Below are 26,138 nucleotides of genomic sequence, written 5' to 3' on the forward strand. Positions count from 1 at the left end.
TGGCCCTGTTCCAGTTACACTGGGGCACCATGGGGGACTTCTCCTTCTGTGGTCTCTCTCTGCTCAAGTTTGTCTCTGTAACTCTGACCTAAAAAAAAGATGGAACTTTTATGTCACAGAGATTGTGACCACCCGTCCACATTACCTCTTTTGTTGTTTAGAAGAAAAACACTGTCTGCCTCAGGGAGCAAGGTGGCCAGCCCCCACAGGTGCGAAGGCTGCCACTCTGACGAAGGGATCGTCAGAGGGGCTTTGTAGTCAGCGCACGCGCCACCGCTTGAACTTGGGGCCCCAAAGCCTCAGGGGGGCTTCGCTGTAGCTCTTTAAACCTGAAGATACGTCCAGCCTGACATGGAACTCTTTTGTTAGTTGAAACATCCCTCTAAATCCAGACAAATTCTTAACTTGTAAGAAGTGCTTATCTGCGGAGCACAGATGCATTCGCTAATGTAAACCTCCCCGCCACGCAGAGCACTCCGCTGTCCCTCCCCGCACACCCCTGTGCCCCAGGGTTGGAGATGGAGGTGGATTTGCTGCTGTTGAGACCTGGCCCCACGCTCACATGCCCTGCGAGCAGGAGGCCGGTACCCACGAGGAAAGTTGATGGGGCGGGAGAGAAGCCGCAGCGTGGTGCCATGTGAATAGCCACTGACACGTGTGTCAGCCGTGGGAGGGCAGGGCCTGGGCCTCGGGGAGCTCCTGCCCTTCCCCAGGCCCGTCACAGTGGGCTTCGGCACAAGCCCGGCGTCTCTAGGTGGCCTGAGGGTTCTGAGAATTTTGGGCTTGTACCTTCACGCCGTCTTCATGGCGCGCGCACTCGCCTTCCCGTTCCTTGGGGCGGCACGCAGCTCTGTTTTCCTGCCCTGCCCTCAGCCATCCCTGGCTCGAGGAGCCTTTGATTGATCAGCAGGAGGGGTGACTGTGCCCTGGTCAGAGCCACAGTGCCAGCAAGTGCCACCTGGAAGGCCAGAGGGCTGCCCGTAGGTTCGGGGCGGACAGCGCCTTCTGTCAGATGCCGGGACGTTCCGGAGGAGCATGCTGGCCGCCCGCATGGCTGGGCAGAGGTTTGTGGTGGGGGTCTCCGCCTGCCCGGGCACCAGTGCACATCTGTGTTCCCCTCGTGCCCCGAAAGGAGCCCTGAGGAGACCCGATTCTTAATTCTAAAGGAGAGAAGCAAGGGGCCCTCGGTGGAGACCTGAGCACACAGTCAGCACAAGCCCACTAGCTGTCGTTCATGCAGCCTCCGCCGCTGGTGCACCGGGACTGACGGAAGCTGCAGGCAGCCTTGTCAGGAGCGGCAGGCAAGGGGCAGGGGCAGAAGGGAAGGCGCCCATTGCACCCACGGCAGCTGCAGAAGGGGGCCCAGGAGGCAAGGGAGCCGATGGTCCGGCTGGTTGTGTTGCAGCCGCGTTCCCCACGCATGAGCGTGTCTGTGGGAGGACTCAGGCTTGGGCTAGCCTGGAAGCTTTCTTAGGCAGCTGCATACTATGCTGAATCATCCCAAGTAGAGTCTAAGGACTGTAAGTCATTTTTGTTTATTTCTAAAAATACCCACTTGGGTCCTCCTTTCTAAGCGCTGTGTGTGGCCGGCACCTGCCTTTGTCTGGGCTTCTGCTGGGTTCCCTGGAGACGGTCATTTCGGATCGTCTGTGGGTGGCACGTGTCACTTCACGGTCACTTGGAGGGAGAGGGAGTCTTGTTTGCTTTAAAGACTTGGTGCTTCCTATGCGTTTGCAGACGTGTGCAGAAATGATCGTGGCTCACCTCGGCTACTTGAACTACACGAAGTACACAGTGATTGTGGGATTTGAACACCTGAAAGTGCCCATCAAGAAAGTCAACTTCACGGTAAGCGCACAGCTGGCCCCGCCGTTTCCATGGCCCCTTCGTTTTGCTCCCATTCCCCTGCTCAGTGATTGAAATAACACAGCATCAAAGTTATTTTATTTTGGATAGTGGGAGACGTGCAGTTTGAAAAAGTTGAGGGAAATCACAATTTCTTTTTTTTTTTTAATTTTTTAATTACAGATGACATACAATATTATATTGTTTTCGGTTTCCAATCCAGAGATTAGATATTTATATAACTTATGAAGTGATCACCCCGATAAATCTACTACACGTCTGGCACAACGCACAGTCACTACAGTACAGGGTGGGGCAGAAGTAGGTTCGCAGTTGTCCGTATGGAAAAACAGCAATACAAGAATTGTGTTGTGTGTACTCCCAACTGTAAACCTACTTTTGCCCCACCTTGTATCACTCACTATCTATTCCCTGTGCTGTACTCAGCATCCCTGTGGCGATTCTGTAACTACCGATTCGTGATTCTTAATCCCAGCCTCTCCCCTCGGCAACCGCCAATGTGTTCTCTGTATCTATGAGCCTGTTTGTCTGTTCTGCTTGTTCATTTATTTTGGTTTTTAGCTCCCGCCTGGTACAAGGGAAATCCCCTGGCGTTTGTCTTTCTCTGAATTACTGCACCCAGCACAGCACCCTGTAGGCCCATCCGTGTTGTTGCAGATGGCAAAGTTTTATTCTTTTGTTTATGGCTGCGTTATATTCTCTTGCATATATGCACCACTTCTTTATCCCCTCATCTGTTGATGGACAAGTACGTGGCTTCCATACCTTGGCTACTGAGAATAATGCTGCAATGAACATATGGATGTATATGTCTTAGATTTAGTGTTTTGGATTTCTATAGATAAATACCCAGAAGTGAAATTGCTGGATCCTTCTTGTCTCTTGTTATAGTCTTTGTTTTGAAGCCTATTTTATCTGGTATAAGTACTGCTACCCCAGCTTCCCCTCTCCCCTACCCCCATTTTCATGAAATATCTTTTCTCATCCCTTTACTGACAGTATGTGTGTTTCTTCCAATCTGAAGTGAGTCTTCTGTAGACTGCACATGTGAGGGTCTTGTTTTCTCATCCATTCTGCCACTGTATGTCTTTTGATTGAAGAATTTCATCCATTTACATTTAAAGTAATTGTTAGTAGAATAGACTTCTCCAAGGAGGACGTACAGATGGCCCATAGACATGTGAAAAGATGCTCAACTTCACTAGCCATCAGAGAGACGCAAACTAAAACCACAATGAAATATCACCTCACACCTGTCAGAATGGCCATCATCAATAAATCAGCAAAAAACAGGTGCTGGTGCAGATGTGGAGAAAGGGAACCCCAGTGCACTGTTGGTGGGGATGCAGACTGGTGTGGCCACTGTGCAGAACAGTGTGGGATTTCCTCAAAAAATTAAAAATGGAACTCCTTTTGATGCGGCAGTTCCATTGGTGGGACTGTATCTTAAGAATCCTGAAACACCAGCTCAGATGAACTTTTGCACCTCTGTGTTCATAGCGGCGTTGTTTACAGTAGCCAAGTGCTGGAAACAGCCTAAGAGCCTATCAGTAGATTAATGGATAAAAAAACTGTGGGACATTTACACAATGGAATACTATGTGGAAGGAAGGAAGGAAGGAAGGAAGGAAGGAAGGAAGGAAGGAAGGAAGGAAGGAAGGAAGGAAAAAGAAAAGAAAGAGAGGTCCTGCCTTCTGTGACAGCAGGGATGGAACTGGAGGGCATTATACTCAGTGAAACAAACCAGTGAGTGAAAGACAAAGACCATATGATCTCACTTATAAGAGGAATCTACTGAACAAAATTAAACTAGTGAGCAAAACAGAACCAGAGGCACGGAAACAAGGAACAGACTGACAGGTGCCAGAGAGGAAGGGGCAGCAGGGAATGGTGGAGAGACGAGGAAGGGACTAGGCAAGGAACATGCTCGAGTGACCCGTGCGCATGGCAGTGGCGTGGGGATTGCCTGGGGGCAGGAGGCGGGCTGGGTGGGTGGCAAAGGCAGACACGCTGGGACAACTGTAATAGAATAAACAAGAATAATTTAAATGGAGTAATTGTTGATAGCTGTATAGTTATTACCCATTGTTATTCATATTTTTATTCCTTTTTTTCCTTCTTCTTAAAGAAGGCCCTTTAACATTTCTTGTAGCACTGGTTTGGTGGTGATGAACTCCTTTAGCTTTTCCTTGTCTGGGAAACTATCTGGCCTTTGATTCTAAATGATCGCTTTGCTGGCTAATCTTGGTTGTAGGTCCCTGTTCTTCATCACTTTGAATTGTTCATGCCAATCTCTTCTGGTCTACAAAATTTCTCTTGAGAAATCAGTTGACAGTCTATGGGAGCTCCCTTGTAGGTAACTAACTGTTTTTCTCTTGCTGCTTTTAAGAGTCTCTCTTTGTCTTTAACCTTTTGCATTTTAATAATGTGTCTTGGTATGGACCTCTTTGGGTTCATCTTGTTTGGGACTCTCTGTGCTTCCTGGACTTGTATGTGTATTTTCTTCACCAGGTTAGTGAAGTTTTCTATCATTATTTTTCCAAATAGGGTTTCAATTTCTTGCTCTTTCTCCTCTCCTTCTGGCACCCCCATGATACAAACGCTGGTACACTGGAAGTTGACCCAGAGGCTCATTATACTATCCTCATTTTTTTTTTTTTGGTTCTTTTTTCTTTTTGCTGTTCTGAGTGGGTGTTTTCTGTTTCCTTATTTTCTAACTCTGCTTTACCTCCTCTACTGTTGCTTCCCTATAATGTATTCTTCATTTTAGTTACTGTATTATTTATTTCTGACTGGTTATTTTTAATGTTTTCCATCTCCATTTTATGTTTCCTGTCTCTTCATTGAATTTCTAACTGAGATCATTGAGAACATACTTTTAACCAGTGAAAACCATAATTTCTTAAGTATATGGGATCAAGAATAGCCTCCAGAAACAGCATGACATTGGAACGCCTTTGTGGTGTTCCGAGATTTAGAGTAATAGTAAAGAGGATACTGGGGAGCCTGCCTCGGAAGGCAGGACCTCCTTCCCCAGCCCCCTCCCTGAGGGCCCCCTGGCCCCTCGGGCGAGCCGCGGGCCCTGCCCTGACGTGGCACAGGCCTCACCGTTAGACTTCCCTTTCTTGGGTCCCCTGAATTCACCTCCTCATTCCTTCCACGCACGGGGACTCAGTATAACCAGCCTAGGGACCAGGAGCGCAGACTGTAGATTGGCGGGGTGGCGGGCGCCGGGTTCAGATCCTAGCACCGTCGTTTATTGGCCGACATTGCTAAACCTCCACTTTCTTATCTGTAAAATAGCTGCCTCGCAAAGCCGTGGCTGTCAGACGATGGGTTCCTTTCTTAAAATAATGCTTTACTGGGATATAATTCACATATCATAAAAGTTACCCTTTTAAACTGTATAACTCAGTGTTTTTTAGGTTTTTCAGAGTTGTGCGCCCAGTACCACTGCCAGGGCGTTTTCATCACCCCAAGAGAGGCCTATTAGCAATTTCCCGGGTCCCCTCCCCTAGCCTCTAGCAATCACTGTTCTCCTTTTCGTCTCCGTGGATTTGCCTGTTCTGGGCATTTCAGATGAGTGCAGTTATACGGTATGCGGCCTTTTGTGAATGACGTTTTTCACTCAGTATAACATTTTCCGTGTTCATCCACGCTGCTGTTGGCATCAGTACTTCATTCCCTTGCTTGCTGAATAGCATAGCAGTGTGGGTGTGTGTACTACATTTTGTGTGTCTAGCATCAGTTGATGGGCATTTGGGTTGTTTCCATTTTTTTGGCTATTATGGATAATTGTGGCAAATATTTCAGTAAACCATCCAGAAGGATGTCTCTGGGTCATGGACTTAATGTTTAATTTTTTTCTCTTTTTTCTACTTTTGTTTTATAACGAGCTCCTGTTACCTTTATAATCAGAAGAGAAGTTACTTTTTTAAAGCCTCCTAAGGCCCTGGCCAGGTGGCTCAGCGGGATATAGCGTCATCCCATACACCAAAGGTGCCGGGTTCAATTCCTGGTCAGGGCACATGCCGAGGTTGTGGGTTTGATCTCTTGCTGGAGTGTGCGCTGGAGGCGACTGATGGACGTTTCTCATGTCAATGTTTCTCTCTTTCTCTCCCTTTCTCTCCCTTTCTCCCTTCCTCTCTCTAAACTCAACAAGCATATCCTCCAGCAAGGATTTAAAAAAAAAAAAAGGCTCCTAACTCAAGTGAAATTTGCAGGGGAAGTCCAGGATACATTGTAGCCATTCACTCTAAAAAAACTCAATTGTGGAAAAGCTACCTTAAAGAATCACAAAGTAACATTGTGTCTATAGTTTAGATAGAGGCGTATTACAGTGTTTCTGTGTCTTTTATAAAATTCCCCTTGAAGACAGTATCAGTTATGTTGTGAGCTTTGCTCTAACCCTCCGCACAGAATTCCTTTTGCCCATTTGCTATAATTCTTTTTATTAGAGAGTGAAAGCTGTATAATTCATCACATTTCTCTCTTGGTATCAGCTGCTAGACATTTCAGAAATAAGTTTTATATGAATTGCAGTAATTACTAATATCCTGGTACAGGTTTCTGGTATAATTATTTACCCTCTTTCTTTACATTTTTACCATTTAAAAAACTTTAAAAATTGTTTCTTTTGAGTCTGGCTTTTTATTATAAGCTGCCTCCATTCCTTTTAGGAAGTAACCAAAGTATAGGGAATAAAATACATCTTAGGAGTATGTTAGCGGTGCTACTACACACCCACCAGAATGGCTACAATGAAACAGACGAGGAAATGCCGGCACCGGCAAGGGTGTGAGGCCCTCGAAGCGCCCCTGCCCGGCTGGCCAGGGTGTGAGCTGGCCTGGTGGAGGTGGATTGGCCCAAATACGCACATCAGACCCACGTCTGCACGGTCGCGTCTCGGCGTGCAGTCCTCAGCTGGCAGGCGGCAGGCTGCTCAGCGGCCCGGTGAGCGCACAGGCCGCAGCACGTTCCTTGACGGGACAGTGCACGGCCCAGAGCACGAGCGGTTACAGTTGTGTGCAACATTGTGGGCGACTTTCATAAGCACAGGGTTGCAGGCAGTGAGCCATAGAGTGCGTGGTTCCATTGATAAAAATTACAGAAACAGGCAAAAACGAACTGATGCTGTTAAGTCAGGGAAAGCGTGACTCTTGGTAGGTGAAGGGGCTTCTGGGGGCCCCTCCCCTTACGTTTCTTGATCAGAGTCCTGGTGTGTTCAGTGTCTGACAGTTCCCTGAGCCGCACACTTAGGACATGCACACAGGTTTTGGTAAGGAGAGTATCTGGGTAAAAACAAAACACGTCCTGCACTTGTGAAAATTGGAGCTCATTAGGCTGCTGCCCGTGTGAAAACAGGCGTTGCCTTCGGCTGCTCTTGCTTCTTCGACAGAGTTGGCCTTTTGAGAGCTCCTCTTTCTTTTCTTGGCACTCCTTGGGAAACCCGTGGCATTTGCAGCTGTGGCTCTGAGCTCTTGAGGGCCAGGGTCCGCTCGGCTGTGCTGGGGTGCCTTTGGCTCTCCTGTAAGCGCCCCAGGGCCCAGGGGCACCTTCCCCACTCTGTGTCCATGTGCTTCTCTTGCCAGTTCTTCCTCCTGGAGGAAAATCAGGTTCAGGGTGCGAGTTCCCCTGGCTGCTCCTCCAGCCTCCTGGGAGGTGGCGGCGTCACCAGGGCAAGCCCAGGGGGCCCAGGCGCTCTGCTGTTAGCCCAGTGCGCCTGTCCTCACGTGGGCATCTGGGGGGCGGATGCCCCTCCTCCTGCCCTGGCGTGTTCGGGCGTGTGTGTTGGGCCTTGTTGCCACGCCCCCTTGGTTTGAGGTGCTGAGGCGTTCTCTCCTTGTGTCCTCAGTCGCCTGTTCTAGGGCCATCTGGTTCACTGAGTTCTGCTCAACTCTGTGTTGGAGCAGGGTGGTGTCCTTCTGTGTATCTCTGCCTGTGTATCAACTCTTAAGCTTCCGAACGCATCTCACTCACGTCCCATGGCCTGGTGCCAGTCAAGACCGCTTTCCAGGTCTTGCAGGTACTTAGCGAGAGATTGTTTATCTTCTCTGTGTGGTGTTTTTTTTTTTTAAACTGTGTTTCATTGGCCATGCCCTGCATATGCAATGGAGGGTGAACGTTAGACACCAGGCAGATGTTTCTACTCATTTTTCTGTCATTTCCTCCTGCGTTTTGCAAGCATCTGCTCTGCACACATCACATCAGTTCCATGTGTCCCCACAGCTAAGCTGGGTTTTTTCCCCTCTAATTAATTGCTCTCCAGGTTGATTCTTGAGTGGCTCCAGCCAGCTGTTCATGTCTCATTTCCTCCTTCTTCTCCCTAAGCCACTGCCTTTCACAGGGGGATGAGATTGAAACAACAAGCCGTGTTCCCAAGTCCTTCAGGTTTCCATCCAGCGGACGCCTGGTTCCCTGTGACCTGAGGAGGCCGGCGGCCGGCAGCGCCTGAACCCTGAGCCCGGACCGATTCCAGGGCGTTTCTGGGGGGAGCGCGGCTCAGAGCCCGCCCCCAAGGCCCCTTCCCTGCCGCACTCCGCGGCTTTCCTGTTTGGAGGGCTCTCCAAGGCTCTCCAGACACATTTGATCTCTGCCAGAAAATTAGCTCCTGGAAGCATTTTTACTGACTAATTTTTTTAAGTTTCATTGTTTTGTATCTGCGCAAGATTTGACAACGTAATTGCTTATATACCATCAGAGTGGATGCTCAGCAAATGCTGAATGGGGGAACTGGATCAAAACCTGCCCATTTTAATTAGAAGTGGCCGAGGTCCTGAAATCACCCCCTGTCCCAGGTGCCAGTTCACGGTGTGACAGGGTGAGCCCAGCCTCTGGAAGGACAAAGGCAGCTTTGTGAACGACAAAGACCTTGGCACAAAGGCCAGGAAAGGACGGACAGCTCTTGAGATGTCAAAGTAAATGTACAAAGCCTGAGTGTTAGCTGGGATTTTACTCTGTTTATTTCCTTTTACTTATTTTGCTTTTTTACATTTCAGATATACATTTTGGTGCTTAATATAAGCGCAAAAACAAAACCCCCTGATTCCATAGAACTGGGTCCCTGCGGCGGCCTCTGCCCTAGTAATGGGCTGGTGCCGGCAGGCCGGCTGCCTGGCGGAGGCCCCGCGGACCTTCCTGCTCCCGGCCGGATGTCACCGGACACCGGTGACCACGGGGTGCTCTCCGCCGCGCAGGGCCGAAGCCGGTTCTCTGGGCGTCGTGCTCTCTTCTTGCGCTCACACGAGGGGAAAGACAGACTTTTTGAGTCCTGGGAGCAAACGAGTGCCAGGGTGAGCGGTGGGGCTGGGTGGCCTCCAGGGACACAGAGGCGGCGCCTTGCAGCTGCTGACAGAGGCAGCCTTCCTGAGCCAAGGCGCGCGTGGAAGCGGCTCCTGGGGTCGGGGGGTCGGCGGGGAGGAACACGGGAGGAAAGTAAGACTGACCGGACGCCACGCCGGCGCTGAGAGCCCGCAGGTGCGCCAGATGGCAGCTGGGGTCCAACTCTGGAAGCTCGGAGTGAGCGCGCTCCGCTCCATCCCAACTCCGCACCCTTCTCCTCCTTCTGACTCACTCATGTTCGAGAATAAAATGTAAATTTCGGGTTGAACTACATGTATGAAGAAAGCATTGTTTTCTAGTGCTCATTTTAAAGTGAATGAGTTGGTTGTTTTGTGCTGCTCTGACAGAATCTTAAGACGGGAAACCATGGGTATTTTCTTTCTTAAGAGTTCTAGTTCTTTGGAGATAAAATACTTCCTTCACTGCTACTTTAAACATAATTTGTGAGTTTTTCCCTCGTGGTAACACATGTCTTTTCTCTTCTTAATTATACCTTAGAGTCTGTTTTTCAACTAAGATGAGCATTGTGCTTTTCCTGTTTGAACATCATGTTCATACCAGTCGTAATCAATGCTCATAATCACGACTGTGATCATTCTGTGACACCATTGTGAGAGTTAAACACTGAGCTGATAATCATGGTACTTGTGTTATGTTTTGGATTTATAATAGCAGCTGTTATTTATTAAACTTTTCCTATTTGCTGGCACTGGTCTAAACTTTTTATATGCATCCTCTTATTTAAATGTTATAATAATTCTACAAAGCAGTCCATAGTATCCCCATTTCAAGGAGGAGAAATCCAAAGTGTAGTGAGATCAAGTAAGTTGCTCAACTAGGAAACGGAAGAGCTGGGATTTGAACCGGAGTCTCTGACCTCAAGCTTCGCGTGTGACCTCAAGCTTCGATTCCCCGTGCTCCACTTTTCCATGGGCATCAACCAGTAACTGTGGGCTTTTGTTGGGTAGCTTTATTGAGGTATAATGGGCATACAGCCAAGTGCACATGCGTAAAATTTTAAAGTTGGCCACCTTGATACAGGTGTGTGCCTGGGAGGCCATCACCACGGCAGGGGCGTGAGCGTACCCTCCCCTCGAGGCCTCTCAGCCCCGGGGCCCCCCGATCTGTTTGCATTAGAAATTCACTTGTGTTTCTTAGAGTTTTACATAAATGGAATCATAGTATTTGAATTCTTTCACTCAGCGTAATTAGTTTGAGACTGATTGATGATGTTGGGCGTATCGACAGTTTATTCCCTTTCGCTGCTGAGTACTAGTTGGCTGTGCGGCTCCTGCAGCGGTGGTTTATCCGTTCACCTGTTGATGGACGTGTGGACTGTCTCCAGCTCAGGGCTGTTATAAAGAAAGCTGCTGTGAACACCTGTGTACACATCTTTGGACATACGCTTTTGTTTCTTTTGGGTAAATACCTAGGAATGGCATGGCTGGGTCACGTTGTTGGGGTGCATTTAACAGTTTAAGGAACTGACAGACCGTTTTCCAATGCGGCTGTGTGGTTTGCGTCCCCGCCAGCAGGCGTGGGAATTCCAGTTGCTTGTCGTCCTGGTAAACCTCGGGTGGCCCGTGTTTTCCGTTTGGGCCATTTTAATGGGCGTGTAGTGGTGTTGCAGTGCGTGGGGGTTTTCATTTATAACACCGTGAAAATGTTGTCTTCCAGCTTGCCGTTTTCGGGCAAGAAACCTGCTGTCCTTGTCTTTGTTCTCTGTGCTAAGGCCCCTCTCGCCCCCTGCCCCCCGCCTGTAAGAGTTCTCTCCTGTGTCACACAGTGTGATAGTGGTTCCTTGGTGCGCTTTTCCCCGTGTGTCTTGGACGGAGGGTTCTTTGAGCTCCTTGGATTTGTGAGTTTACAGTTTTCATCAAATTGGGAAAAACGTTGGCCATTATTTCTCTAAATATTTGTTTCTATCCCCCTGCCCCTCCCCAGCTCCCCACATACACCAGGGACTCCAGATGCGCATCCGCTAGGCCACTTGCCGTGGCTGCCGTGGCCTCCCAGTGGCCTCCCAGCCAACTGGCGCCCGGTTCCTGCCCCCTCTGTCGCTGTGTCTTCACGTTGCCGAGCTCCGTGGCGCCTGCTCTGCTGGCAGTTAGCTGCCGGGACTCTGCATCCTGTGCACCCTCTTTCCTCCGGCTTCTTGGTGTCCTCACCTGCCGGTTCTGCCGCCAGTGACTTCTGGGTCGGTTTTCATTGATTTGTTGTTTCCTCATTATGGTTTGTATTTTCGTGCTTTTTTACATGCCTGGTATTTTTACAATGCCAGACGGCATTGCTTGTTAGATCTTGTATCCTTATAAAATATTCTTGAGCTTTGCTCAGGGATGTTGTGAAGTTACTTGGAAATGGTTTGATCTTTTCCGGCCTTGCTTTTAAACCTCACTAGGTGGGGCCAAAGCTAAGTCTAAGATTAATGCTGGTTTCCCCGCGCGGAGGTACAGGAGTGCACTGCTCTGGGAGCAGGTGTTGCGACTGGCCTGTGGGGGTGCCAGCGAGCCTCTCAGGGATTTTTTGGGCCTCGGGCGGTTCCCCGACTCTGGTGTGCGGGTCAGGGCTCAGGCAGAGGCCCAGGGGACGGCTCTGGCGTGCATGCGGCGCCCTCTCTCCGGATCGCTCTCTTCTCCACGCTCTGCCCTGCACAGCGTCGCCGGTGAGTTGCCTCCCTGGACTCCCAGCCGAGTGTTCATGGCTCAGGGAGCCAGCCCCCTGGGCTCTGCCCGCAGCCAGAGGGTGCACCTCTCTCCCACCAGCCAGAGGTCATTTTCTGTCATGGCCGCATTTCCATTGTCAGAGAGAGAGAGAGAATATGAATATGAATGTGAATGTTCCTGGCAAGTCTTTAAGTTATATCTAGCGTCGGTAACTTTGTTGGTTCTGGAGGGGGATTGAAAACTCAGTGCTCTGAGGTCTGCTGGTGGCCCTGGCTGCGACCGAGCCGGAAGGGCCGCCTGCGTCCTCGGCTCTGCTCGGGGAGCCCCTGGCAGGAGTGACGCCATCCCGACGGCAGAACTGATGGCTGGTTTCCTCTGCACCTTTTTGGTTTCAGATTCATGTTTCCCTTAATCTTTTCTTAGAACATCCTACCTACTCACAGTTTACATCTCTTAAAAAATCTGTTCCTTCTCGTGGAAGACCTGGCATTCTCTGATAAAGAGATTGACGGTGCTGAATTTTGATATGAGATTTAAAAGCCAAATACGCTTGTTATGATTATAGAATAATCTTTTTGCCAGATTCATCATTAGTATAATGCCATTGAAAACTATTTTCAGCCCTAGGTAATTAACATTTTCAAAGTCTGTGTTCTTTAATATAAAAATAAAATATACTAAGTGTTAAAATTTTAGAACATGTAAGAAAGTGTAAGGAAAGAGAACATTTTAAGTTACCTACACGCTCATATCTAGAGATAACTATCATGAATAACCTGACATACTCCCTTTTGCCTTTCTTGACTTTAATTTTATTTGTCGATTATGGTTGGCATTCAGTATTACTTCGTACTGGTTTCGGGTGCACAGACCGCATTGCAGTCAGTCGGGCAGTCAGGTACTTGATGAAGTGGCTCCCCAGTATTTCCGGCACCCCCGGCACCAGGCACAGTTACGACAGTGTTGTTGGCTGCGTTCCCTGTGCGGTGGTACCTCTTAGATGCACTGTTTCTCAAATCGTTCCCCACTTTCCATTTTAGTGGAAGACGTACAACCCTGCCTTTTCCCGGCTGGAAATCTGGTTCCGGTTCGTCTTCGTGGTGCTCACCTTCATCGTCACTGTGAGTACCACCGCCCGGCAGCTGCGGCCGGCGCTCACAGGGGCGGAGTCAGTCTGCGCATCAGGACGACCCAAGCGTGGGCCACGCAGGAGGCCGGTCTCAACTCCGAGACCCCGCGTCCGGAGCGACCTGCTCTCACTGGACGTTCTGCATGTCACTAGGACGCTGCAGGGCGCAGGGCAACGTGGTCTCTTTAGTGAGGACTTGTGTCACGGGATAGCGGTCGCAGGCCACCCACTCGTAAACTCCCGTCAGCGCACAGCAACCCGGCCATTTACCTGCGGGGCAGGCGGCTGCCTTGCGTGGGTGCGGACGCAGCTCGTACTTGGGCCTTGGCATGTGGAAAGTCGATCCCAGCTTTTCAGCCTCCGGGCGTTTTGGGAGTGGGGTCCAGCTGGGCAGTTTTGGGGTGCAGGCTGTTGGCCGATGCGGGCGCTGAGCTCAGCATCCCCAAGCACAGGGCTCTTTGGGAGCGGCAGGGGACAGGGGGTGCTTCCCTGTAGCGCGGTGGCGGTCCCCAGAGCAGCCCGGCCAGTGAAGTGGGGAATTGATGGATCAGAGGAGGAGGAAGGTGGCTTCTCGCCATCTGAAGGGCAGCCGTCTGCCCGCGTCAACTGGCACAGAGGCGGTGACGTCCAGGAGACGGGTCTGGTCTCCCCAGTGCTGTCCCCTCCTGGTGCCACCCGAGGCACACCCGGTGCCTTGCAGACTGACCGTATGTAGAAAGACACGGCTCGGGGGCAGGAGAGAAGTGCCAGGCGGCGGTGGCTGGGACCGGGGTGTGGACGGGGGTGGGGCACTCACTGGAGTGAGCTGGGGACTGTGGTCTCAGGCCATGGCCAGGGCTTCCCTAGTGAACTGACCACAGGACAGTGGAGACCCGCCACTTCTAGTTGGTCAGTCAGAAATCCTTGCTGTTTTGGAAGCTTCTCTGGTGCCGGGGATTCTGCTCCCACGTGTTCTTACATAAGAGAAAAGGCCGGAGCAGAACAGATAGCCGAGGGGACAGGGCCCACCAGCCAGGAAGTCTAGATAGCCCAGAAAATTGTGGCTTGTGTTAGATAATAGAAAATCACCCCAGGCACCCGAATCACAGATTGTATAGTGCTTGAAAACGGTCTGCGGAACCTGCTCCCACTGGCCACCATGCCGCCTCCAGGGGCCTGTGAAAACCAGCCCACCCCAACCACGGCTGTGGGCCTCGTTCCCAGACGTCTCTGGAGCCCTGGTCCGCCCGCCGGTGCCGCCTGGCCAGGGGCGCGAGGCCTGCGCCTGGGGCAGTTCTCTCCGTGTCCCTGTTCCATTCCTTGTCCCCTCCTGCGCCGTGAGAACAGCTTGTGACCCTCCGACCCGGGCCCCTTTGCCATGCACCCTCCTGCCTCAGCTGTCACCCATGGTCTCTGCGGTCAGTCCAGTGAGGGGCGACCTCAGGCCCCGCGCAGTGACCGCGGCCGGTTTGCTTTGCAGTGCCTGTTTGCGCATTTCCTCCGCAAGTTCTCCATGAGGGACTGGGGCATCGAGCACAGGTGGATGTCCGTCCTGCTGCCCCTGCTGCTGCTCTACAACGGTAGGCGTCGCTTCTGTGCGGAGCTTCGCCCTTGAAAACGGAAAGCGGGGGGCGGGGGTGCCGCAGCCCATGGGGGATGCCGCGCCAGGAGTTAGAGGTGCTGGAGCCTTCACAAATGAGCGACCGCGTTGGTGGCTGATGCTCAGCAGGGCTGCAGATGCAGTCCCCTTGGGACTTGGCTGAAGGTGGCACCCACCGCCGCCCCGTTCCCCTCCTGCTCTGGAATGCTGCCGTGGGGCTCCCAGGCCTGTGGGGGAGCGGGTGGCGGGAGCAGACGGCATCTGTAGCCGTTGCCGGGGCCACCGCCCGTCACGGCCTCTAAGAGTTTGGCAAAACAACAGCCACGGGCGCGTGCGCCGCCCTCAGCAGGCTCCCCGCTGTCTGCGTTCCAGATCCGTTCTTCCCGCTCTCCTTTCTGGTGAACAGCTGGGTGGTGGGCCCGCTGGACGACCTCTTCCAGTCCGTGTTCCTGTGCGCCCTGCTGCTCTTCTGGCTGTGCGTGTACCATGGGATACGGGTGCAGGTGAGCCTCCCTCCACCCCGCTGGCCCCGGGGGCGTCTGGGAGGCAGCTGGCCTTGGGGACGTGTCCTCAGCCTTGTGGCCGCAGGAAGGACACACGCCATATACATGCTCCGAGGGTCTGTGGTCCCACGCAGTCTGTTAGGTCAGTGGTTTGCCAGAGTTACTAACGTCCCATTCCTCACTCTTTTGTTCTTGTTAGGGAGAAAGGAAGTGTTTGACTTTCTACTTGCCTAAGTTCCTCATCGTCGGACTGCTGTGGCTGACTTCGGTCACACTAGGGATATGGCAGACGTGAGTAGTTCTGTTACGTGTGAGACCTGTCCTGGAAGCATGTGGCACTGTGGACAGATCTGAAGTCTAACTGTGTTGTGAACTCACCCGGCAAGGAATCTGTCCCCTGGAGTTGGAGGACTGGGTAGCGAGAACTGAAGGTTCGTTTTTGCTAGAATGGCCCAGGGAAATATGCACGATTCTTCTAACCTGAGATGGAAAATGGGAAAGACGGCGTTGCTTCCAAGTCCTCCTCCGGGGAGGCCGGCGCGCTGTCGGCTCGAGCCCCCGGTGTGCCAGTGGCTCCTTGGGCTGCATGTGTGGCCGCCCCCGCCTCACCCCTGACCCCAGGACTTTCCTGTGCTTCCCTAAGATCCTGCTAGCAGATTTTTCACAGAAAGGAGTTCCATTTTAGGGGTGTGATTTTGGCCCCTGGCACTGGGCGGAGCTCACCCTCCACTCCCTCCCCCGCCTGCCTGTCACCTCACGTCCAGGCTCACTTCACAGCGAGTGTCCTGGCGGTTTGGGTTTACTTTCATTGCTGCTTTTGTGTGCTCATCTCTGCGGCGCACGTGTGCAGGTCCCGGGGAGGTGCCTGGCGCGCAGCCCTGATAAGGGCAGGAGCAACTGTCCGGAGATTTTTGTGACGGAACGGACCTCACTTCCCAGGGGTGGTGGCTGCGGATGGTTTATGTGCTAGTGCCGTAGGCATTGTCAGTGTGAGACTTAGGCCTCCTCGTAAATTCACGATTACTTTTTAAAAAATTCTTTACTGTTGGTTAGTCAGTTGTTCATGTTAGTAACTTTTCAAAAATCTAAGTGGAAATATAAAACAAAGTAAATTAGTTATTAATCTATTTTTTTATAATGTATTTTTAGAGTTAATGAATTACATGACCCGACGTACCAGTATCGAGTTGACACAGAAAATTTCCAGGTAAGATTCGTTCATGAAGGACGAGGACTGTTTTTTAGTGTCGTTTTTAAAAATTGTGCTTTTGACATGAACTTGCTAACTGGCTATTTGGGAAGGACTATAGAAAGTCCATGTGGAAAGTTTAGAAAAATGTATTTGAGTATGAAAAGTAAACCTTTAAAAACTATGTTGTCACTCCCAGTCCTTGGTTAATGGTTGAAGCTCCAGGTCCAGAAGGTGTGTCAGACTTTAGCAACATTGTAGAACAATTAAGAAAAGATTTTTGTTCACTTAATTCTCTAAAGTGGCAGGAGGTTTCCAGCAAGTGAATGGCGTGGCTGGGGCCTCCGAGCGGCGCTGTGTTGTCCCCGTCCGGAAATTCTTGTCCTTTTTGAACAGGGCGTCCAAGCGTTTTCATTTTACACAGAGGCCCAAAAATGACAGTGGGCCCTGCGGGTGGCTTTCTCTGCACTGGACAAATGCTGGGTGCCCTGAAGCGCAGGTGGCCCCTCGGAGAGGCATGGGGCAGCCCCAGAGGCACGAAGCTGAGTCCTGACCGTGGGTGACGCCCGCACTTCTCTCTGTGGCTCCGCAGAGCCCCTTGTAAAGCGATGAGATCGGCGGTTCTTTGTGGGGCAGCCGCCGAGGAAGGGGATGGCTAGCGAGTGACGGCTGAAAAGATGCTGAGCTTGTGTTGAGACTGTACATACGTGTCTTAGGAAAGAGGGTGAGCAGCCCGATTCTTAACTGGAATCCGGTAGGGGGTGCCCGGAGCCTTCCCAGTCGATCATTTATCCCTCCGAGGAGTTTGGAAGGTCGCGGAATGTGCGCCTTAGGAACAACGTGCCATGACCTTTCTCCTCAAAGAAAAGGCACAGAAGATAGAGACCAAGATCTCTGAGTGGGCACCCTGCCCACCCTGGGCATCTTAGGGACAGCATCCCAAGGGACTGGAGGAGGGGGCATCTTTGTGTTTTGTCCTTTGTCTTTGTCTTTTAATGAGCCTAATGCTGGAAAAGGGCTCCCGAGGGAGGGGCCGCATCCTGAGCTGGGGTGGGGGGTGGGGGCGGGGCCCATGGGGCAGCCGCCTGTGCTCACAGAGAGGGCGGCAGGCCAAGCCTGGGCAAGGACAGCCTCGGCTGCGGGAGCGCCTTCCTGTTCTGCCTTGTGTGGCGCCCCTCGGGGCTCTGGGTCCCTTTTGAAAAGCTTTGCTTTCCTGCTCGCGGGCTGGTACTGGAAGGCAAGCCGCTGGCGACCCTGCTCGTACCGCAGCGCGCATGTTGTCTCCTCCCAGGGGGTGAAGGTTTTCTTCGAGGTGGTAGCTGCTGTGTACGTTTTATACCTCCTTTTCCTGGTAGTGCGGGCCTGCTCTGAGCTTCGCCACATGCCTTACGTAGGTAAGTGCCACTGCCCCGTGCCCGGAGGGGGGGGCAGGGGGGCGGTTGGGGCAAAGTGCACACGGGTGGCAGAGCGGACGGAGGCCACCAGGCAGGCGGCCTGACCTGGAGAGGGACGACCTGGGGACTCGTCCCTTTCCCACAGGCTGGGCCCCAGCACCTCGGTCCCTGGGGAGCCACAGCGGGGCTGAATGGGTAACTCGGGGCCACGTGGACAGAGCCCCGGGCTGGTGGGAGGGAGGCCCGTGGATGTTGGAGCTGCCCGGATCCTTCCAGCATCACACGCTGCAGGGGGGCCTGCCAGGGCGCTTTCCTTAGTCTCGAGTCAGGAAGTCACCTGGGCTCGTGGGATCCTTTCCTCCAATTTATCACAACAAACCACAGTGGCTGTGGCCTTGCCAGGGACCCACCCTCCCGGACTGCGGAGCGGGAGGCGGGACAGCGCTTCTCCTGGGCTTCGGGTGCAGGCAGGTTTCAAACCCAGGCGCACGAAGGGGTCTTGTTCAGGGGTTTGCTTTGTGTTCATCTGAGATGAAGTGGAAGGGACTTCCAGGGTGGTTTAATGGGAGTTTTTTTCTCTTTTTCAGATCTCAGGTTAAAATTTTTGACTGCATTGACTTTTGTAGTGCTTATCATTAGGTAAGAAAGTTTATTTCATAAAAGAAACGAAACTGCATTTTTATTTATTCTCACAGGTGTCTTTCTCCCCTTTTACGGAGTTAATTTTAAGGTCCTTCTACTCAGATGCACTCAGTGTCTAGGGGATAAAGAGTGTTGACTGCAGTGTGCTGACCCCAGGCTGGGTCAGTGACTGACCTACTCTGACATTTGCCATGTGGGGGGAGGAGACAGTCAGCACGTGTCGTTAGAGTCCCATGTGTGCCCTTGGCCCCTGGGGCCCTGCATGCTCCCGGGACAGGACCGAAGCAGGAGACACCACTGGACTGCCCGCGCCCACACGGCCGGGCCTGAGAGCCGCACTGGCGGCGGGTGCTGAGAGCGCTGGGGCGTTGCCTCTGAATGACTTGCAGGTCGTTGTTTGGCTGTTTATGGTTTGTCTTTCTCCTCATATCGAAATCCAGGGAAAAAATGCTAGTTCTCTGCATTTCTTTCCTGGTTATTTGGATGGCGAGTCAAGTGGCTGTCTGCCCTGCCCTTTGCCTGGAGGAGCAGCAGGAGACTCGGGCTGGCCCCGCCCCTGCCCCCCCCCCCCCCGTTGAGTGGGAGGGGCCGTGGCGTCCAGGGCCGTGCCCCGCCCTCCGCATGTGCACCCAGGTGTGAGTCTGGGCCTGGACCTGGGAGCGTCCTTCAGCACTGACCTCACGGGGAGGGGAGGGCGTCATCGCCCCCATCGGTCTGCAGCGCGCGGTGCTCACGTCAGCTCCAGGCGTCTCACGTTCTCGCCCGCACTCCCCGGTCCACACACACTCCCCGCAGCCCTCGCGTCCCCGCACCCGCGAGCCTCTCGGTCCATGGGCCCGGGGCCACTGTGTCCTCGTGGTGATCTCTGCACAGCCTGTCCCAGAAGCCGTTATGCTTTCTGATTTTTGTCAGAAAGATCCAAGGGGATTGGTTTACGTTTCCCACCAGTGTTCACTGAGTGCCCGTGCTGGTACACAGGCAGACAGGTCCCGCCCTGTCATGGCCTTGACCTTCCCACGCAGGAAGACAGCAACGAACACGCAGTGAACACACAACAGGGCATGATGGCAGGAGGGACGAGGCTGCTTTAGACGGGGTGGGTCGGGGATGTCTCGCGCGATTTGGCCCTGAAAATACATGGGGCTGGCTGCCCGGCCCCCGGGACAGCAGGGGCTCAGCGAGGAGGAGGAGGAGCAACAGCGTCCTAGGAGGCGAGGGGGCGAGGCAGCTGGCCGCCACAGAGGTCAGGCGGCCCGTGGGCCGGTGTGAGCGGTCAGGGCACCGTTCCCTGGGTGGGTGCAGGGTGTAGGCCGCAGGTGCAGGGGCCTCGCTTACACGTGTGTTCCCAGGCGCCAGGCTGTGAGGGGCGTGGGGCCGGGTGGAGGGTCAGGGCCGGGCTGCAGAGCGCCCCTTGCCAGAGCCTCGGTCACCGTGTGTCCGCAGCTGGGTCTGACCTGGGGCGTGAGACACTGTGCCCCGGGGGCCGGGGGGGCCTGCGATTATGGAGAAGCAGACTTCCCGGGACAGCTGTGATGGAAGGTGATGTTCTTGACGCACGAACCAAGGGAACGAAAGAAGGAGGGGGACATGCTGAGGGCGAGTACCAGGGCGGCGGTTGGAGACCTGGACCTGGCCGACGCCCGGGTCAGCCGACTGTACCAGCAGCTGGCTCCTGGATCTGAGACCGACAGTCGCCAGCCGGGGTCGGTGTGCGTGTGTGTGGACACGTTTCTGTGCAGAAACAACAGTAACGAGGCCGTGACTGTTAATAGGGTGAATATAGTGACGTCCACGAAGCTAGTGCTGTTTGTTCGTGTATTTTACATATTTCTCTCCTTTTTTTCAGCATCGTCATCTTTTACTTAAGGTTTGGAGCACAAGCGTTACAAGACAATTTTGTAGCTGAATTGTCAGCTCACTACCAGAATTATATCCTTTTCACAGGAAAGCAGCAGGCGTCAGGAATGCGCACTGGGTGGAGCGGCTAGAGTGTGAGGCCTCTGTGCATCGGGAAGAGGCGGTCGCCTCCGGGGACCTGCACCGGGGAGCCCTGGGGGATGCCCGCCTGTCTGCAGAGAGACTCCCCTGGGCCCTGCAGCCCCAGGGGCATGGTTCCTCGTAGGCAGCAGCGGGGCTGCGGGTGGGGGACCGGCTCCCCCGCGGGGGCGGGGGCGGGGCGGCGGCGGGGGTTGGTTTCGCTCCCAGGGACCCAGTGTCTGCAGCCGCTGTCAGCCTCTTGCACTGTTACCCTGAGGTGTCCAGCTACAGCGCCACAGGGCACGGCAACTGGGGCGGCTGAGGCCTGCCTCCGGGAAGGGCTTGGCAAGCAGCGGGACCTCCGTGCGCTCCTATGCGGGCGCCTGAGGCCTGGCCCCTGCAGTGGCCTCCGTCGGGTGCCTGAGAGGCCGAGGGTGTGTTTTATAGCTGCCTTGGCTGTGGGGGCATCCACGGGATGCTCAGGGGTCAGTCCTTGGCTTTTTGGGTTCTTTCCTTGGGGCTTCTGGCATCCTTAGAATTCACGCGTGGTTTTCCAATTTGTGTGACTGAATTTCACACTAAACTTTTATTAGATTCTCAAAGGGGTCTGTAATCCAGAAAAGGTTGAGAATGACCTGTCAGAGGGTCTGTTTCCAGTTCTTCATTTCCTTCTTGACATGGCCTTCTTGCCCTCTGCTGAGTCATGTTGGGTCTTGCCACCTTGAGAGGCTCCCATGGGTGGCAGAGAGCACGGTTAACCTGTTGCTTGCAGGTGACCTTGAAAGGTTACGGAACCTCTGGCCGTGGGCTTGCCCTCTGGCACCCGAAGGTCTGGGTTGGGGGTCCTGAGGTACTCGGCGGTCAGCCATGGAAAGACTGACTGGTGGTTAAGGAGCAGGCAGACTAGAGGCTGAAAGCAGAGCGTCCGGACCTGCTTGCTTTCCTTGACAGTGTCACCAGCTGAATTCTTATCTTTCTATGGCTTGCTGAACTTTTACCTCTACACGTTGGCCTTTGTGTACTCGCCCTCGAAGACCGCCCTGTACGGTAAGCCGCCCGGGGACAGCCAGCCAGGAAGCTCCGGGCGTGCCTCCCGGGTTTCCCGTTAGTGCCAGGGCCCAACCTGCAGAGAGGGACGGGGCGCCTCGATGGTGAGCCCCGGGTCCCGGTCACCACGCAGCACGGGCTGCGTCACTGCAGCACAAGGGGACCACACCGGGTGAGTGGGCCCCGGCACAGGCGCCTGTCCTTGGCCCCACAAAAGCAAGCCTGTTGAATGCTCGTGCCCTGACCACGCAGGAAGAAGTCAGCATGTGCAGCCCTCCTCACTAGAAAGCACAGCCCAAAACAGCAAAACCGCCCAGTCACACAGGGAACAAGCAGGATGAGAACTTTCTGGAAGGCAGGCAGGGGTCCTGCATGTCAGGACCACCCCCATGTCCTGTGAGTTCTCAGAGCACCCTCATGAAAAGCCTCATTTGAGCCTCACAGCCACTCTGACGCTCCTGTTTAGGGAGGAGGAAATGGACGCACAGCAGCTCGCTGTGGCCGAGGAAGGGGGGGGACCGGGCGGGGGACCCAGGCCTGCCCTGCCCCCCGGCCACTCTCCTCCTGCCCCAGTGTGCACTTGGGGGAAGGATCGCGGCAGCTTCACTCCATCCTGGGCTCCCTGGTGCCGCGCATGATGCTGCCCTGGCGGGCAGGTGAGAACACACGCTTGGGGCGCGGAACAATCGGTTCCGGTCACACGGCTCTGTCAGTGGAAGCTGGGATTTGCATCACGTCCTTTCAGACCCTGTCCAACCCTGTCCTAGGACAGCACCCTCCTCTCCGGGCTACTGACGTCAAAATGTTCTTGGTGGTTTTCAGAGTCCCAGCTGAAAGACAACCCCGCGTTCTCCATGCTCAATGACTCCGATGACGATGTCATCTACGGGTAAGTCCCTGTCCTGTGCAGGCTGAGCGCTCGGCCTGGGGTCGCATGTTTACTGGCCAGGTGGTTCATTGTTCTCAAACGGTGTTAGGACGTTTCTCTTAGCTGGCAGGGTCACGGGAGTCCGTGGTTTTGTTTCCGCAACACTCAGGCTCAGAGCGAATGGTATTCTGAACCACCCCAGTGAGTGACGGCCCCAGGAAGGCCGGCCCTTTCTGGCTGACGAGCCCTGGGGACGGGCGGGGGTCAGGGGTGGGCACTGCCAGCTGGCGACAGCAACGGGGCGAGGGAAAGAATGAAATGCGTCCTTGTTAGAAGGGCATGCCAGCGTGGGAGGGAATTAAAAGAGCTGTCAAAAGCAGACTCGTATCAAAGGTCTCTTTTATAACAGGAGTGACTATGAAGAGATGCCCCTGCAGAATGGCCAGGCCCTTCGGGCCCAGTACAAGGAGGGGTCGGACAGTGACTGAGCCGCCGGCGGGCCGGCGGGGAGCTTGCTCCACAGTGGCCGCCCTGGCCTGCTTGCACCTGCCTGTGTTCGCACTTGTCTTACAAGCAGAGATTTCCTGGTCCTTCTTTGTTTACATATTTTTGAAAGGGAAACCAAAACTGAGGACAAACTTTAATGTTGGGCCAAATTTATTGTTAGAGTGGTCACGTTTATTTGGGAAGAGAGGTGCTGATTTGAGAGGCCAAATTGTTTTTCAAAGATTTCAGATGAGAGCGAGCTTGTTTTCAGTGGTAGGGAGGCGGTTCCTTCTCTTTTTAGTACAGAGAATTACGCACTTATTAAAAAAAGTAACTTACCAATTCCCAGCTCCTGGAAAGTCCTTCGGAACAGGGTGCACAGCCCTGTAGCTCCTTCCACCTGCTGCCCCGGGGTCCTGGCTTCTGACCCCGTAAACCCCCCGGGAAGCCTGCTGCTGCAGCTCCCTCACGAGGGCCAGCCCTCCCCGCTGAGCAGCCTGCGCCCTGGGCCACCAAGCGTCGTAGATGACCAGACACTCCTGCTGATGTGAAATGCAGGAGGAGTGGCTCCTGAGGGAGGTGGCAGGCGGGCAGGTTCCAGCCCTCCCCACAGCCCTCCCCAGCGGAACTGGTGCGCGGGGACCTGTGGAGGGCGCACTAAGGCTCCGGAGGAGAGGGTGAGGTCACTGAGAGGCCGCGGCTCCGTCGGCAAAGGTCTTGCTGCCATACGGTTTTCCAGGGGTTGTGTGCGCACGTGTGCATGGGAGTGCGTGAGCGTCGCACGCGTGGATATGGGTGGACGTCCCTGTGGTTGGGCTGGGGAAGAGCGCGTCCAGTAAGAGGGCATTCCTGCCGCTCTGCTACGGGTGAGGCTGAGTAGAGTTTTTTGTTTTTTTAAATAAAAAGTTAAACAAATGACTGATATATTATAGATTCTTTACTGCCGAAAAGTTTTTGTTTCATATTTGGAAACTAGATGAAAGAAAGCATTTTAGATGGTTAATGGAAGCACATCTTTGGGTAGAGGTAGCTCGTTGGGCACGTCTCACGTGGTGGCCAGGCGGGCGGGCGGATCGCGCTGCGGGACAGGAAGTCACGTGGAGCTGCTGTCTGGCAGCTCAGCAGGCCCTGGAGGCTGGGCCGCTCCTCCGGTATAGACGCTGGTGTGCTGTGCCGTGCCGACAGGCTCAGTAGCGCCTCTCTTTGAACTGTTAACACGTGATCCCCACAGACATCCTGCCGGCTGCCCGCTTGGTCTGAGGGGGAGCTGCCCGCTTGGTCTGAGGGGGATCGTTTCCCTCTGCGATCTCCACTCTTGGCTGAAAGCTCGGTTCCCCTCTAGGTGGCGCCGGGACCTTGCAGAGGGGCTCAGGAGACCACTCACGCTGACGCAAAGCTTTTCTTTTTAAACGTGAACGATAACATACCTTTAATATGGATTCCATTTATATGTTTTTAGAACCCTGTAAATATGAATGTTTGGATTAAAACAACTGTATTATTGCAAGGGTAATTTAAGTTTACATGGTTTCTTACGTTTACAATGGTGTGAAATTTTTTTTTTGGATTCTACATACTCAGATATTGAAAAATTTTGTTACCAAATTTTACAACTTCTATTATGACTATAATTTTATGTAAATTGACAAAAACTTGTGCTGATTAATGTATTCTAGTATGTGATACAGTTTACATTTTAATCATTATGGTCCATAATTTGGAGTGCTGTTATCAGTAAATGTAAAATATTTGAGGCTTCTAGTCACACAACTTAGAACTTAACTTTGTCCTATAGTGCAATTTTAAACCGATGACTCGTGTCCTCACATATTGATTCCTCATGGCATCAAGTCAAGGAAATGAACAATGTGCGCATATTTCTTTTTGTGACTAAGTTGGAAACAAAAAAATTACAAAAAAAATAAGGGGGAAATGATTACTATTCATTTTCAGTTTTTCTTCCCGATGTATCATATGTATCAATATATTACCTACTCCATGTAAAATTTTGTTTAAAGTATATTTAGCATGTACTTTATGTGCTCTAGGTGTTAGGTTAAAACACTCAATCTGCCAGCAACTTTAGACAGTAGCAAGACATTCTCTTTTTTCTTGGAGAGCATCACAGTTTTGCAAACTTAAATGACCAATTCAAAGGGCTAACTTTAGTTCTTCCATGCCACCAGCTTGAACAGCATCATCTCTGGGGTGATTTTTTATACTGCTATAGTCCAGGGGACCTGGCAGGTGACTGGAGGTACATCAGTTTCCCTGTGGGGGGGGGCTTCATTGTCCGTGTGCATAATATTCCTGCCTGATTGATTATTCAGTCATTACAGCAGTGAAGTGGTGTGGTTTCCTCTCTCTGAAGCCCCGCCTGAAGGGCTAAGGGGATATACAGAATACATTCAAGACTTGTGAGGCCATTCCTGTACACAATTACAGATTGCAGTAAGTTTAGACACATTATGTACCCCCAGCCTGCCAAATGGGCAGATTATAAGACAAATGTCACCAGCCTCAAGTATGTCATGGACTGAAGGTATAGTTACGCTATATGGGTTGTAACCTGGTCAGTAACTTTCTGGAATCCTTTTCACGGGAAAACAGACTTTCATAGACGTGATGATTAAAAGGGACGTCTAGTGAAGACTAGACTTAAAACAGTAACTTTTGAGGGTTTTAAAACCAGTTGCCTTAGTGGTTAGACTTTTGGGGAAAAAATCTTTTCCCTGGGCCAAAGGGCAGTTGCTTTAGTCTGTGACATCTCGTTAGCCTGTTTATCTTGACTTCCCGTGTTTTATGTATACTGGTAGCGATAATACCGTACTATGAACCACAAGATTTTCTGCTACTGAAAACTGCCTTCTTACAAAGAGTGTAAATATTTGTAAAATAAAACAGAAGTTTAAGCTCAAAAGGGTAGAGCAATGTATTAGATCTTAGAACTGTGTCAGTGAGCACAGCAAACCCAGTCACAGAGTGAGCATTATAATTAAAGTGAATAAATGTTTATTTAAGGCAAACTTTGGGAGTGGCTTCCTTCTGAGACTGCCTTTCTGGTAAGTGTTAACCAGTTTGTAATATATTGGTCTTGTTTTATGTGTATCATTGGCTCTCTGCATGTGGCATTAATTTGACCAGACGTGTGAGCTTTAGGGATGAGGGCAGCAGGGCTTTCTCCTTTCGGCAGGAGGACGAAGAGGCGTGTCTTCATTAACACAATGACGTGGCCCACGGATGAGCAGAAAGATGAGGTCCCAAGACCTGGGTTTGGGGCCCACCTCCTACCTACTTGGCTGTGGCTTGAAGTCAATCAGGTAAACCTTCAAACACATTTTCTATAAATACTGGTGTTAACGGTTGTAGACACGAAATGAACTGCAGAACCATTTTGCAAGCCATGAAGCACAAATGTTTTGAGTGTGCGCTCGCTACTGAGAGCCAGAGA

At 52.5% G+C, this 26,138-nt stretch overlaps 1 protein-coding gene across 5 annotated transcripts in view; it reads left to right on the forward strand.

Moving 5' to 3' along the window:
* The window catches only part of TMEM181 (transmembrane protein 181), a 64,699-nt gene that overhangs the window by 33,220 nt on the left and 5,341 nt on the right, over positions 1-26,138 (forward strand). For 2 of the 5 annotated variants that reach the window (XM_054570172.1, XM_054570176.1), the window contains exons 6-17: positions 1,738-1,848; positions 12,914-12,994; positions 14,462-14,561; positions 14,954-15,084; positions 15,284-15,375; positions 16,234-16,291; positions 17,565-17,667; positions 18,255-18,306; positions 20,156-20,238; positions 21,244-21,333; positions 22,156-22,222; positions 25,881-26,038. In XM_054570172.1, coding sequence (XP_054426147.1) covers positions 1,738-1,848; positions 12,914-12,994; positions 14,462-14,561; positions 14,954-15,084; positions 15,284-15,375; positions 16,234-16,291; positions 17,565-17,667; positions 18,255-18,306; positions 20,156-20,238; positions 21,244-21,333; positions 22,156-22,222; positions 25,881-26,034 — 1,122 coding nt within the window. In that variant the 3' untranslated portion in view covers positions 26,035-26,038. Of the gene's footprint in view, positions 1-1,737; positions 1,849-12,913; positions 12,995-14,461; positions 14,562-14,953; positions 15,085-15,283; positions 15,376-16,233; positions 16,292-17,564; positions 17,668-18,254; positions 18,307-20,155; positions 20,239-21,243; positions 21,334-22,155; positions 22,223-22,610; positions 24,009-24,029; positions 24,115-25,880; positions 26,039-26,138 lie in introns of those variants that run through there. The other 3 variants (XM_054570173.1, XM_054570175.1, XM_054570174.1) reach the window with 3 other exon arrangements.

The sequence above is a fragment of the Pteronotus mesoamericanus genome, unplaced genomic scaffold (assembly GCF_021234165.1).
Source record: "Pteronotus mesoamericanus isolate MK-2021 breed Mesoamerican mustached bat unplaced genomic scaffold, CSHL_Meso_final contig_20, whole genome shotgun sequence".
Classification (NCBI taxonomy): Eukaryota; Metazoa; Chordata; class Mammalia; order Chiroptera; family Mormoopidae; genus Pteronotus; species Pteronotus mesoamericanus.